At 36.8% G+C, this 15,147-nt stretch overlaps 3 protein-coding genes across 4 annotated transcripts; 2 read left to right on the top strand and 1 right to left on the bottom strand.

The window, feature by feature from the left end:
- The first annotated feature begins 712 nt into the window (after positions 1-712).
- Positions 713-2,791, top strand: LOC140769018 (NAC domain-containing protein 76-like). Its single transcript, XM_073109527.1, has 4 exons — positions 713-880; positions 1,026-1,206; positions 1,295-1,566; positions 1,973-2,791. Exons 2-4 carry the CDS (start codon positions 1,038-1,040, stop codon positions 2,402-2,404), a joined length of 873 nt encoding a protein of 290 aa, XP_072965628.1. The 5' UTR covers positions 713-880; positions 1,026-1,037; the 3' UTR covers positions 2,405-2,791.
- A 143-nt stretch (positions 2,792-2,934) lies between these two features.
- Positions 2,935-6,894, bottom strand: LOC140769019 (membrane-associated progesterone-binding protein 4). Its single transcript, XM_073109528.1, has 8 exons — positions 6,716-6,894; positions 6,476-6,552; positions 6,316-6,387; positions 4,788-4,825; positions 4,558-4,601; positions 4,230-4,276; positions 3,872-4,046; positions 2,935-3,268 (listed from the first exon to the last, which is right to left on the bottom strand). The coding sequence occupies exons 1-8, from the start codon at positions 6,827-6,829 to the stop codon at positions 3,101-3,103; spliced, it is 735 nt and encodes a 244-aa protein (XP_072965629.1). The 5' UTR covers positions 6,830-6,894; the 3' UTR covers positions 2,935-3,100.
- A 6,649-nt stretch (positions 6,895-13,543) lies between these two features.
- Positions 13,544-14,944, top strand: LOC140767986 (protein VERNALIZATION 3). Of its 2 annotated transcripts, none has more exons than XM_073108056.1 (4): positions 13,544-13,812; positions 13,967-14,028; positions 14,128-14,168; positions 14,510-14,944. In XM_073108056.1, the coding sequence occupies exons 1-4, from the start codon at positions 13,651-13,653 to the stop codon at positions 14,737-14,739; spliced, it is 495 nt and encodes a 164-aa protein (XP_072964157.1). In that variant the 5' UTR covers positions 13,544-13,650; the 3' UTR covers positions 14,740-14,944. The 2 variants fall into 2 exon arrangements, with proteins under 2 accessions (XP_072964157.1, XP_072964156.1); XM_073108055.1 differs by having other exon boundaries at positions 13,546-13,848.
- The last annotated feature ends 203 nt before the right edge of the window (positions 14,945-15,147 follow it).

Raw genomic sequence — 15,147 nt, 5'->3', positions numbered from 1 at the left:
AAGAATTATTCTTTGTTTGACCATATTGATTGCGACCAGAGAGAAGGGAGGATAGCGTTAGAAGTGCTCAGCAATGAAAGCCTTTAACTTAATTTTAAGTTCATCGAGGAATCCTCGAACTCGAGGAGTAATTGCACGTGCAAACCGCCGTCCTTCCAACGGACTTTGAGGGGCTTGCCTTTCTTTGTAGGCCCACCTCGCTTCACCTTCATTGGATTCTAATCTAATATTATATCCTCCTCAGTTTCTGTGTTTTCTGGAATGACAAAAATACCCTCGAATTTTTTTAACGAGTAATACAAGAGGAAAGAGAAGGTAGACACATGGAGGTCGAAATGGTCATTTGACAAACATGCTTAGTAATAATACATTTGAATTTTCTAAAGTAAGATAAAGTCTTCTTCTTCTTCTTCTTCTTCTTTTTTCCTTCTAACTTTATTACATTATATGATTAAATCTTCTTTTTCCTTGACGGTTTTAGACATCTGCTTACTCCTTACCTCTTATAAGGCGATATCCAGGCAGGTCCCCTAGTCAACAGACAACCCCCCTTCCTTCTCATTAGGCTCTCCAAAATAGTCCAAACCATTGCATTCTGACTGCAATCTGAATATATATATATATACCTAACTAAGAACAAATATAGCATTAATCATAGCTATCTCCTTGTATCTCCTCTTGTTATTTTATTTCATTAGGTTTTCCTACTGGCTGTAAGATTATCTTATTATTAATGTTAATTAATTACCTAGCTAGCTAGGCTTACCTCCCCTCACTTAAATTCCGTGCATCTTCTTATACATCAAGCAGCTGCAGCGTCCTTTGCCTCTTGGCTTTCTTGGTTGTCTTTTGTTGCTGCTGCTCCATTTCTAGTTCCAAGGTCTGTGTGTTATTATTCTTCTCTTTAAGCTCTTTGTAATTACGTAGAGTTTTACACTGCAATGTGATTGGAGTTTGGAAGTTCAGTTACTTGCACTTCTATTGATCAGTTTTTTGGCTTCCATGCATGGTCATCTACTTCTTAGATCTCAGCAAGCATGCTTGCAAACAGTGGGACAGTGATGGTGCCTCCTGGCTTCCGTTTTCACCCTACAGATGAGGAGCTACTCTACTATTATCTGAGAAAGAAGGTGGCCTTTGAAGCTATTGATCTTGATTTCATAAGAGACATTGATCTTAACAAGCTCGAACCATGGGATCTCAAAGGTTAGATATATAATAGCCATTGGTTATTTCATTTGATCTTTTTGGTGTTCAATGTTCATGGACCTACATTACTGTGGTGCCTTTGCAGACAAGTGCAGAATTGGATCTGGCGCTCAAGATGAGTGGTACTTCTTCAGCCACAAGGACAAGAAGTACCCCACCGGATCGCGAACCAACCGTGCGACGACCGCCGGTTTCTGGAAAGCCACCGGGAGGGACAAGGAGATCAACCTCAGCAACTCGAAGAGAATCGGCATGCGAAAAACCCTAGTCTTCTACACTGGGAGAGCCCCTCATGGCCAGAAGACTGACTGGATCATGCACGAGTACCGTCTGGACGATGAAAGCTCCGAGGTTCAGGTACCATGGTTGCATGCCAGACCCTAAAGAAGAAATCGTAGATCACTAAGGACCCTTAGACATGTAGGTCTTCTTGCAACTTATGTAGCTAAAGAGGCAGTGGCCATTATTCTTTCCAAGAATATTGGCACAGAAGAGACCCTTAACCTTCTTGTTCATAGATCACTAACAGAAGGATATAAGGTTACTTTAATTTCTGACAAGATCTGCAGCATTACCACAAAAATTTAGTCGATCACAAATCACAACAAGTTATAGTCTTAGTAGGTATATCCTTAGGAGATCAACGATACATCTAAATTAGTTATCAGCAGATGAAGTAGAAAAATGGAAAAATAGCTGTGACTAAATAATGAAAAGGTAATGATAGAAATTCTTAAGGTATTGTTTCGTGTTTACCGTGTAGGAAGATGGATGGGTCGTCTGTAGGGTCTTCAAGAAGAAGAACTACCAGAGGAGCATTCCTCCCGAAGCAATGCTCCACGACGACGACGAACTGAATTCTTTGTTAACGACTGGTTCCTCTCCAATGGAGCAGAAACATATCTTCCAGATCCCAACTGACTTCTCCTGCGATACGTCGGCGAATCTCCCTCGTCACCTGAGCTCCGAATATTCCTCCCGTCCTCATTTCATGCCTTCAGTCTCCACGAATGCCGCCTGCTTCCACGCTCCGATAAAAGCGTCAGGTGGACACGAGAGGCTCGCCGGAGATTGGTCGATCCTCGACAAGCTCCTCGCATCTCACCAGAACTTGGATCAGCTCTTCCAGGGTAAGCTCAAGCCACAATCTCAGCTCACGAACATGGGCTCCTCAGTGCAGAGGTTCTTGCAGTAAGGCAATTGCATGGTTCATTTGTTTCAGTAGACGTATGCTATCTACCTTTAAGAGATTCAAGAGACTAAAATGTTATGTAGATAAATTGTTTGGGCCATTAGCATTTCTTAAGGTCCTAACAAGAGATTTTTTTTTATCAATTCATGTTTGTAACTCTGCTCATGAGGTGTAAGATTTATTATAAAAGAGATTAGCCGAGTCTCCAGTTCATTTCACAAGCTACTATTTTCTGGCGTTATGAGTTATGAGTTATACTAAGCCGACTCAAATCATCTCCATCTCGAAGCAATTAAGTTTCCCTAATTTGTCTCTTTTGTCATCCTTCGTCTTCTTCTTTGCTGATATAGGTATCCTCTAATGGCGTAAGAACGAGTTTATACTCCACCAATAGGGTAGTTTCACCTACTCACAATAAAATAAAGGCAAAAATAAAAGGAGGGAGTTTTCACCAAGAAGGTTTTCAGATCTTAAATATTTGAAATACAAAATGCGTTCTTCTAAACATATCAATGGAATGAAGTATTGGAGTAAGAAGAATACTCAAAAATTCTGAACATCAATTTGGACATTTCACAATGCCTTCTCGCATACATGTACCGAACTTGAAGCTAAAACTATAATAATAAACTAGTTAGTCGAGATAACAATAATACTTACAGATAAAGGACAACAATTCAACAAAAGGTACGTCTCCATCTAAACTGAGCAAGATTTGGACAAGTAATCACACCCCTTGTATACCTCCAAACCTGGTTGGCCAAGCTCCTCTTCCTTGAAACAGGCACAGCGTTGACTAATCTTTCCAGTCAGGGCTATATCAACAGGTCGCTTCACTAACCTTGGATAGCCTGTGTCGCACCAGACCTGGTAAAATTGTATCCATTTAAGAAAACATGAAAACTTGATAGGATTAAACACGAAAATTGCTTGCCTGCTAGTTTGAGAAACTCTATAGACAAGACAGAAGCAAGCAAAAGTGGCACGTTATGTATAAGCAACTTTTGCACTTGAAGAAATTATTGCTGTAAGAATAGAAAATTTTACCTACACAAAATGACAGCAAAAAGGACACCGCGCATAGACTATTTTCAGCATCATGTTACATAATAGAATAAATGGATAGGATATCTTCAATCATTCATTTCCAAGTTCCAACTAATTGAACAAGAAACCTACATCCTAATTGCACACCACACTTGGGCAAAGTAATATTGGTTCATATTTTGGGATAGCTAATGTTGCATCACCTTCAATTAACATGAGATCAGAGGACTCACAGTAAAATATTCAAATGAGATGTCAGAGATGCTGTTTTACAAGTAGCCTGGTGGAGTCTATATGTTCCACCATGCGTTTGTCTCAGGCAAATAAACGAGGATTGTCGGCATGCCATGGCAGAAGTGTACACATTTTTCTTCCATATGTATCAATGAACTATTTAAAGTTGACAAGGATCCAGAAACATACCTCTCCTCCCTCTTGCTGACTCCATTTTGAATTGCAGCTAGGAATTTTAGCCTCTTCGATTTTCTGTTTTTCAAGAAGTTGAGCTCCTCGTTTAGCCTTTGCTTCGATACCTTTTAAGTATTTTGTTGGATTTCCTTCCGTATCATAGTACCGACCAACAAGCTTTCCAACATATCTGCGGGCCAAATAATAAGGAATAGTTCTTTGATTGTCATTCCATGAATTTCTCCTAACATGATCTCTTAAATTGCTGTTGCCCCACTGTTCAATTTCTGATGAGTGCGGCTTCACTCTCTCATCCAAATGGAGAAAAGACAAAAACATAATAATCCGAAAATAGTTGGTCTAAGAACCTTACCTGTATCTTTCCCTGTAGAATTTCCTCCAATCAACAACACTATTTACCTGAAAAAAGGCAGTCTTTAATGAAAGCTCATAAAGCTTTTTTGACTGTAAATAATATACAAGTAAGCAACAGAAGTCCTGAAAAGAAAAAATTAAAGAAAACAAGCAAACATTTACAGAAAACTATCAGAAGAAGATAACATGAGAACCCCAGAACAGAAAATAACTGAACTGCAGTTACAATTACCTCCTCTTGCATAAGATAGCAAGATATTACGTACCAATCTAAAGCTAAACTAAAATAAAACCAAGAACTGAGTAAAGGCCTGATACTCTACTACCTCTGTACTAGATAAACCATGCAACGAATCAGTCAATCCATTGCCTGCAAGGTAAGGACAAGTTAGCATTGATGCACATGAAGGATACCAAAATTTCATGATTTCAGTATGAATTTTGAAAAATGTGCCAAAATTTCATGATTTCAGTATGAATTTTGAAAATTGTGTCTAATTCCAATTTGTATACTAATGCATTTTCCAAGCAGTAATAATTATCTTTAGATGATTACCTGAAAAGTTTCCCGAAATAAATGCTCGTGATGCATCTCTAATATCCATGCAACCATTTATAAAGTTAGTGAGAATACCAAGCAATAGTATATGTAAGCAAAGAAACAAATAAATTCCAAATCTCAACAGGTTATTAGGTTTCACAAAATAAACTCAAAATTTAGCACAACGTAAGTTCTCAACAGTGAAGATTTTTTGCTTATCAAACAGATAAATAAGATTTAATAACTTATCTCTTTCCATATCGACATATCAAATAAACCATGTGTCTTTAAAGCACAGAATTTAAGTGTTTCGGTTTTTGGGTTGCCAAAGTTCTCATTAGGAATGACATGCCCATGTTCCAACTGAATCAATCTCACAAAAATCAGCTTATTGGTACAAGCTTGAGCTTACCTAGCAACCTGAGATATTTAAACTTGTGCAGTATGGACCAGCCTATGACACAAACTGGATCAAAAAACATGACCTAAGTCAGAAACAACTCAAGCTGCATTTTAAGCTTTTCAACCAAACAATAACCATATACAATGAAGCCTAAACCATTTAATCCCATTCTTCATCATTTTATGTACCAACATAATTTTTCATTCCTACCAAGCAAAAGAATTAGAAGCTAACATATAATTTTCTTGATCTTCCCTACTTTAAACCAGCAGAAACTATTAAATAAGTATTACCTTTATTATTTCCTTTTACAGGCCAACAAACATTCTATTGAACGCAACCTGCCTTATTACTTGGCAAAATATAATGTCAGAAAAGCCCTAGAAGAAGGATAAATTAACAGAAAGAACTGGTTAATAGGCTGATGTTAAACCAATACTTTGCTGGAAATATATTTGAGACCTGAATTTCACCTAAATAATGAATTAAACAGTGGGAAGAATTTATAATAAAATCAAACTGGATCCAACATTACTGAATAAGAACCTAAATTAAAAAATACTAAGTGGTAATCTAACATGAATTCATGAATTGAGCAGTAATCTAACACAAAAGGTAAAGAAACATAAGGTCTATATTTGCTGCATTTGGTAGAAAAATTCTGAACTTTTGGTCATCAAGGTCTACCATAGCTACAAGGATTTAAGTAAGCCAAGCACATTTCATCAGGAGAGAACTCCAGAAAAGCTATGACAATGCAACATTTTCTATATCAAGAGAGCATCTGAGTTAGGTTCACTAAGGAAAGAAGCCATGAGGATATTAAATGGACATCAGAACAGAGGGTTATTTTCCGCCAAACATAGATGAAGAAAAGAGGGTCACCTAAGAAACGGTAACCGCATTAAAATTTCCAAAAAATAATGAATTCAATGAATCCTTAAGTTTGTAACACCACTCTCACCAGAAGTTTTAAGTTTTAATATAGAATAAATCAATCCATAAACATACAATGAGACATATTGAAACAACATATCATACAATATTCTAGTGTCGATCAAGGAATCATCCAGAGTTAGTTTATATTGAATATAACAAAAGGAGAACAGAAGTAAAGGAAAAAACAGGAGAGAAAACAACCTGCCGGAAAAATGATGGTAACCTCCTCCAGGACCATAATGTGATCTCCCCTTCGTAACATCAAACACCGAGCTGCACATCGGTACACCAAACAATCTCATATTCCACAACTTAAAGCAGCCTAAGAATTAGATGTGAAAGAACGAAAATAATTGATTACCCCACTATCCCTAACAGTATGGGCAGCTTTTCATCCGTGCCATTGTGCAAAGCCAACTCTTCAACACTCCACAATCTCTGATAATACCAAAAGGAACCATCAAGAAGTACCAAAAGTAATATGCCCGAACAGAAAACCCTAAAAAATCAGGATATGAATTTGTTCTTTCGATCAAAGGAAGCATTTTTACATCCAATATATAAAAAAGGAGCAGGAATTCGAGGTCAAAGATTCACGAACCGGTGGGAGAGGCCGCCTAAGATAGAGCTGGGAAAGGAGCGCGATAATGGCGACGAGAAACCCTAACCCGACGAGGAGAGGCGAAGAAGCCCGTAGACACGACGGCGATCCCATCGCTCGCCGTTCTTGCTCTCCTCCTCTTGCTTGGAATAGACTCCAGTAGTCCACTTCTTTTTTTATTTTTCGTTTACTTTAGTTTTAAACAAAGTGTATTTCTTTATATAAAAAGGAATTCATTAGGAACAAATTAACTACGTAAACCCACAACATCATCCCTGTACAATTACACTAATGATGCTGCCCATTATTCTCCGCACATAACATTAGAGATGATTAAATAAATATTTTAATATATCTAAAATAATATTGTTCGTAGTTCAGATAATAAAAATATGAACAGAACAGAACAAATGTATGTCTTTTTTTCAGTGGCAATGGATTATAACATTATAACAATTGATAATGGAATACATCATTTAGCAGTGGATCTATTGGTTTAGTAGAAAAAAATGTGTATATGTTGCCAAATATTAATCGTAACCTTTTTAATTAATATTATTTTAAATACATTAGAAATTTTATTTAATCTTTTATAACCTTGTCTAAAGCCTCAAAACTAACAATTCGCTAGAAAATGACATCTTAAAAAATTATAATCCCTTGATAAAGAATGTGTTCTATTATTAAATATTATAAATAATTCAATTTTTCACGAATTTATTTTAACGAGAAAAAGTTCATAGACAACGTTATCAATCTCATGTCAAAACACGCTCCGCTGAGTCTAGAAATTTGAGAGCATTTTCTATAAATTAAGAGCATTTCTTAATAGATTTGGTGAGTCAAATTTAAGTTTTAGATAAATATTTAAATAAAAAATAGGATCAATTGGTATGAGCTCATATATAATTTGTGAATACGAACAGTTTATATAACTAGAACACGATAAATAGAAAGATAAAGAAAGAAAAATTATTTAATTTGTTTGAATTTAAAAATACAATCTTTTCTAAAAGTATATTATTTTGTTTAGAGAAATGACAACTCATAGAGTCATAGTAAACTAAAAGCAGACACATTTCTCTCCCCCATCCAGAGATAAAGTTATGAGTTATTTGGTCAAAGATTGCTATTGAGAAACTCTGCTATGATAAAAAAAAAGGGTATAAATTTGTAAAGAGCGAAGCTTTAGCGTGCACCGAAAGCTTTTCAATTTTCTCTAACTCCACTTCTCTTCTTTTCTAGACAAAAAAATCTCATACTCGATATTTGCACGCCACTTATTATTAGAATTGCCTCACTTAGCTGTGTTAAAAATTGGTTTAAATTTAATTTTGAGCAAATTTCAGTATGTAGCATGCAGCAGTATTTGTACGCCGATGCATTTGAACAGGCACTAGGAGCATTCGAACCCGGGTTTCAGACAGAAACTATGTGATGCAGACGTTTGAACGGTCCAACCGCGTTCAAACGTGAGTTTTAACCGAGAGCAACTTTGATACAGTCGTTCAAACGGCCCGTTACATTCGAACGCAAATCTCAACTTGAGGGCAGTTGTGATGCAGGCGTTCGAATGGGACCCTCTTGCGTTCGAATGCCACTTGGGTTCTGCTATATTATTATTGGGCAAGTTTGAACACGCCCCACAAGCGTTTGAACGCGATGCGAAAAAGCCCTAAAATCTAAACATGTTTATAAATACTAAAGTGTATTTTTTTAGGACTTAATAGTTAAAAGAACATTTACGAGGGTAAGCAACTATTATATTGAGAGCGATTAGAGTTGCTAAACTCTTTGTAAGTAAGAGATTTGTATAGTAAAAAAGATTGCTTCGACCATGAATATAGCACATCGTTAAACTACGTAAATCTTATCTCTATTTTTTTTATTGTTTTTATTACTTTCATTCTTGAAATTACTTGTATTAAGATGTTTAATCTATGATTAGAACTTATTTGTTACTATTCTCTCACTATTAATACTATATTAGAATTTTTCCCAACTATTGAATAGTTTTTTATTACTATTCTATTTTGTGATATTTAGAGACGAAGGTTTTGTTTCCACTTCCATGGGCAATTTGCCCAACACGCTGCCCAATAAGAAAAGCAAGCAATTTCCTACAAGGGAATGGAAATATAAGGCCATGGCCATGGCTCTCTCACGACGGTATTTAACAGCCTCCTCCCCGCTTCAATAAATCCCTTCGTGGCATTGCTTTCGATAGAGAGCGAAAGAGGAGAGCTTACTTAATCCTTATATTTTGGGTCTTCTTGGAAGATTGAGTTGGGTCTGTAGATCTGTAGATGATATTTGATTGTATATAGATGGGTGGAGGAGGTGGGAAGGAGATGAAGTATGCATTAGTGGGGTTTAAGAGGCTACAAGAGATGTAATTCCTTGTTTTGTAGCTGAGATTTAATTTAGGCCCATCTAACTTGGTTTGATATTTTTATTGTTCGATGGCATTTCAAGATTGGAACTTTACTTTACCATGATGGGCTTCTTCTTGTTTGAGATATTTTACACCTTGTCATTTCCTCCCTTATGTTGATTTTTGATATATTTTGGTGGTAAATGGTTTTCTTGTATGGTTATGTGGTTCATTTATTTGGTTCCAAGACGAGACAGTAGCTTATCTTTACTTCCTTTAATTAATCCAAGCATTCAATTGGCCTTTTCGGTATCTCTACTAACAATGACTTTTGAAATCTCCTTCCTTGTTTGAGCGGTGAATGAATTTGTCCTATCTTGGTTGGGGTTTATTTGGTTTTAGAGGTTTCAGAAAGTGTCAACTTTTATTTATTTCTGGGAATTCTGACATGTAAGGCTGTCTAAATTGGTTTCTACTTTGATTCCTTCAGGCATTTCAAGATTGGAACTTTATTCTACCAGGTTGGCTTCTTGTTGTTTGAATCCTCCTTCAGATGTTACTAGCTCGCGCCGGAGACGTGTATATAGGATGAAGGGAGGAAGTGTTCTGAAAAACATCTTGCTCTTTTGAGTTGCATTATCCTGGAGGAGGATGGTACTATTTAGGTTCTCTGCAATTCCTGGCTTTTGGCACGATTAAACCGGACCATTTGGGTCATCTGAAAATCTTACATGAAAATTTCGTAGTTCGGATATAATAATAATGGTGTTCATATAAAATGTTCTTTTCTCTGTTAACGATTTATGCAATGTTTTAATTTTGTATAATGAGGTCTTTTACTCTTTTTTCCTTTTGTTACCTATCAAATGAATAGGATGGTGACCTTCCTTATTTGTGAAAATTTCTATAGTATTTTGGTAAATTACACCAATATTTTTTCTAGGGTGTAGGTATATTGAAATACTATGCTTGTGCTATGAACATGGGCAGGTCCACATTTGAATACTGATGCAGGAAGTAAATTGTCCCTCCTTGAGCACGAGGAGGTATTAGATGGTGGTGAGGTATGGGAGTTCCCTTAGATCTATCCCATTATACTCTTAAACCATTTGGAATTCTGTGGTTTCTCATAAAATTCTTTTTCTGTAGCTTGAACTTAAATTTTTGCATGTTCAATTGCCAATTAACTTCTCGGTCTGCTGCATCCTTTGACTAAGGCTGGAAATTTATCCAGTACTCGGCACATGCAGTTCAGTATTTTTCCCAACAAATTTGTCCTAGATGGACTTGGATCTGGAAAACTTTGTCTGGTTTTAAGATGTTAAGCTAATGCACAGACAGCAACATTACAACTGGGAAAATATAACAGATACTGAATTTTGAGTTTGGAAATATGAGCTGTAGAAAGAATTGACTTTTCTATGAACTCGCTAATAAAATTTTCTATTATTCTTAACATTAAAAAAAAAAATAGTAAGTTATCTGTTCATGTTGGAAAATCATAGCACAAACCTGTTCTTATCGCGAAGTCCTTAACTATTTCTTGCTATTTTGCATAGTCTGTCATCAACAATGCGAGAATGGGAGAGTATTTGGAAGAACTGTTCAGTTTGTCCAAATATGCAGCATTATTTTTCCTCATTGGTTGATATATGTACACTTTTAATCAGAAAATTTACATATTAGTATTATTATACTCCGGTGAAGGTTGTGCCTCATATCACAGATCCCATACAAGAGTGGCCTGAGTGTGTGGCAATGGTCCTCATTGATGGCAAACAAGAACTAGCCAGCTTATGCATTATCGGATTGAGTGCAATTAGAGGTGAAAACAGCTTCAAGAAAGCTACTTCTTCTGGGCACTTGTATGCACACATTATCATCGTGACAATAAAACTAAGTACGATATTGTTGTAGGTACTCAACATGCCAAACAAGTAGTTTCTTACGTCGGCTAGGAATTACATACGGTGTAAGATTGCAGCATTAGTGATGCTCTGACAGTGAACACATGTTCATGTTCAAATGAAGGAACATGGATATTCTATTTATAAGCACCTACTATAATCTGACATTCACTTTGATCATTCTCTACTGAAACACAGATGCATCACTGGTTATCCTAAACAATTTTCCTTTTAATTTATGTTTTCCAACAGGGTTGATAGCCATATCATCGGGACAGTTGGATGCCTTGCCGAAATGTCTCATTTACCCCAAACGAGCCTAATTTTGAAAGAGATTCCAGGTAATGTTATCCCAAGCAAAATGTGTACCAGAACAGACATAATAAGAGACCTGCCAACAACTTGAGGGGTCATCTTTTCAAATGGTCGCAATGTCCATGTCCAAGAGAAAAACGGCTGGTTTGATTAAATCTCTATTTTCTTCTTTACTCATTTTTAGTCATGCTTCTACCCCAGTTTTATCTTATAGTATGTATATGTTATGTACAGTCAGTTCTTTTTGGAGAATATATGTTTTATACAGTTTGTTTGTTTGTATTAATGGTGTTCTGTGTAGTGTTTGACAAGTAATAGTATGTTTCAAAACTTTTGATCCAATTACTAACTTTCTTTCGTAATTTAGTCAATAGGAATTCTTTTCAAATGTCAATTTGACGATTGCTTTATGCAGACAAAAATGGATGAATGCCTACTGAAGTATTGAGAGAGCTCTAATTGGTCTCCATCCCATGTTTCAACTTTCATCAACTCATTCAGAAATAAAGATTTGAATTATTTAAGGAAACAGTGAAAGATCATATTATTTATATTTGCAGAGTACCTGACAATAGTAATAGGTTCTCACTGTCATTGTTGTCGTACTAGAGTCATTGTGATCACACAGAAATTATATGTATGTTTCTAGAATACAAATAAGGTACGATAATGTGGGTTCATATTTATAAAATGAAAAAGAATGAGTGTATTATCATCTTGCAACTTCTGAAAAACATGAACTGCCACACTCGGATACTCTTCAGATGTTTGGGTACTTTCTGGACATGTTAGTCATGTTTCTACCGATGAATCTAAAAGATTACAGTTTGATAATGTGTACTAAAACATGCAGAATTTATAAAAGTAGACAGCTTTCAAACTAAAAATTACAGCATAGTAATGTCAAAAAGTATATGTTGGTGGCTAAGAGTATACCTGTAGTTTCTATATCTTGTTATGAGGACAGCAAATTGGACTGCCAAATGATGAAGCATCACAAAATATCTAGGAGGAATCACTGACCGAAAGAAGGAAACAAATTCTGGAAGGAAGCAGGACTACATGTAAAGAAAAAAGATTAAGAAAACCACAATTCCTCCACATAAAGGTAGCTGTACGATAGAAATTCTTCCATTCTATTGCCTTGCTATTCATCAATTATTAGTTACAGAACAGAGAAGTTCTTTCAGAATCTTAAATAACTTCTGTTTTTTAATTGCCAAGTGTCAAATTGGAGAGAGTTCCTGATCTCATGCTTCAACTTTCGGCCTAAGTTCTCTTATCTGAGATTCACTTTTGGCTCCCAAGACATATCATGTTTCATCGTATGTGTAAGTTCCAATTCTCCAACAATTCTTACTACACGGTCATCTAATGGCACACATGAGAATATGTGATTCATCATGGCTGTTTTTGTTATATTTGATATACTAATCATGGAAGCGTTGAAGCTCCTTGACAACTACTAACCTTCCACATGGCATTGCTGAAGTGATTCTTTGTAGATAATATCCTATTACAGAGCGCGTGTCATCTAAGCGACCTCCTTCCGGTTACAGCACAATTTCGTGATGACCTTTTCAACCACCCAGAGCCAAAGGTCTACTCGATTTCTAGTAAATTTCTGGTAACCATCGATTGTTCCAGTCTTGTTCACCTTTTCCATCATAGCCAGAGAATTATATCCTATAGCAACAGTAGAGTGCTTTGTTTCTGAGATAGACAATGATATCCTCTGGCAATAGTAGAGTGCTGAGGAGAAGAATATTAAATACTAACAGAGGAAAACAAACAAATACGTGATGTTATCTGTTTGCTTGAACAAATTTAGGCAAACAAAGTGTATTTATTATAAGGAGGAAGAGGTTGGAGTCACTGGGTTTATTCATGTTAGCCAGCATCTCTGATCTTCTTATGGGCAAAATAACATAGCTATATAATGAAGGCAGAGAATTCTACAACTGTTAAGAAGCTTAGTGTTAATGTCTTAACAACAGTTGTAGAGAACTCTTAATTATCCAAGGAATTTAAGTTTGGGCCAAAGATATGACTCCAGGTGTCAGTCTGTTTTAACCAAGTCCACAAGCCAATCAAAAGCAAGAAGTAGATACCCACATTGCTTTTAAAGGTGTAAAGTTGGTGAAGGATGACCACAATCCATGTGGCAACAAACTGAAAAGATTCCATGCAATTTAGAGGAGAAACATATGACACATCATAAAGGCACACTCGGCACATATATATAGGGGGGCACTTATTGGACACCAAACTCCAAGTAGCCAACCTGCGTGCGTTGTGTCAGCTCTAGCCAACACTAGTGCTACCTTAGATTTACAACCATGAACAGGGAAAGGGACCCTTTGGTGGTCGGTAGAGTTGTTGGAGATGTGTTGGATCCCTTCACTAGAACCACCACACTTAAAGTGACTTATGGCTCAAAGGAAGTAACCAATGGGCGTGAGTTCAAGCCCTCACAAGTGATCCACCAACCCAGAGTTGAGGTTGGTGGGAGTGACCTCAGATCCTTTTACACCCTCGTAGGAACTTTGTCAATGTCTCCTAGTTCTGTTTTCATGAATTTCCTTTGTCTTGTGAATTTCTTGTTGAATTTAGGACGCTTGCTCAAGTTGTTGTTTATTATCTTTTACACTACAGGTGATGGTAGACCCAGATGCTCCAAGTCCAAGTGACCCAAATCTTAGGGAGTATCTTCACTGGTAACCGTTCTCTTCTTCTTCCTCTGTACCACTAGCTAATATAACTTGCAAAGCTTTTCTTCTGTAAGGAGGTTTACTCCTCTCTATTTCATTGTTCAGGCTGGTCACTGATATCCCTGGAACCACAGGAGCAGCATTTGGTGAGTTTCATGATAATCTAGTTTCAAACTCTAATAAAAGAAGGCGTGTGGTATAGCAATAGAAGAAGCTCTTTCCTAGTCTCAAATCTATGATCATTTCATTGGAAAGCAAGCCGTACCACCATACCAAGTGATATTCGCCACTCCATTTTAAGCACAACATAAGCTAAAATAGAAACCTCAGTAAATGTTTTCATGATCATTATAATTAAAATGTGTAGTTCCCAACTTTAGAAAGCTCTTTTCTAGAAAAGTAGTATGAACTTATTATTAATCAGTGTACCACATTTACTAGCAAGATTTTTTTTTTTTTTTTTTCCTCTTGGGTGTCTGGCTTACAGGGCAAGAGGTGATGTGCTATGAGAGCCCAAGGCCGACAATGGGAATCCACCGCTTCGTCTTTGTTTTGTTCCAGCAGCTTGGCCGGCAGACGGTTTACGCACCAGGATGGCGCCAGAACTTCAACACCAGGGACTTCGCGGAGCTCTACAACCTCGGCTCTCCAGTTGCCGCCATCTACTTCGACTGTCAAAGGGAGTCAGGCTCCGGTGGGAGAAGGATGTACCCATAATAATTTCTTTCCTTGATTTAAAAGCAAGGATATATGTATCCAAAATAACTACTCACTCATGCGTGTCTCATTGTAATCTGTGGCTCTTGCTAAGTCCTACCTATGATACATGTACAGAATACAATGCCCTGATGGCTGGCAAGCCTTCCTGTATATGTAATCATCTGCATTATTTGATATAAAGTACTACAATTGAAGGGATTCCGTGAACCTCTAAATCTTTTCTTTGGATGAAAATTGGCAAATAAGAGCCAATCAAAGAAAGGCAATCCGATATTCTTAGGGACACATGAAGTGCAACACTGGAAAAAGTTTTAGATGCTGAGTGCCACTTCTGTGGCTCTGGAAGAAATGTTTTAGCTTCACTGGTCTCGTCCTCTCGCAGAATCGGCTATTAGATGTATGTAT

The sequence above is a fragment of the Typha angustifolia genome, chromosome 10, assembly GCF_048772165.1.
Source record: "Typha angustifolia cultivar Huaian chromosome 10, ASM4877216v1, whole genome shotgun sequence".
NCBI lineage: Eukaryota > Viridiplantae > Streptophyta > Magnoliopsida > Poales > Typhaceae > Typha > Typha angustifolia.
Note: the sequence above shows the minus strand (reverse complement) of the source record. Positions and strands in the feature narration are given on the sequence as shown.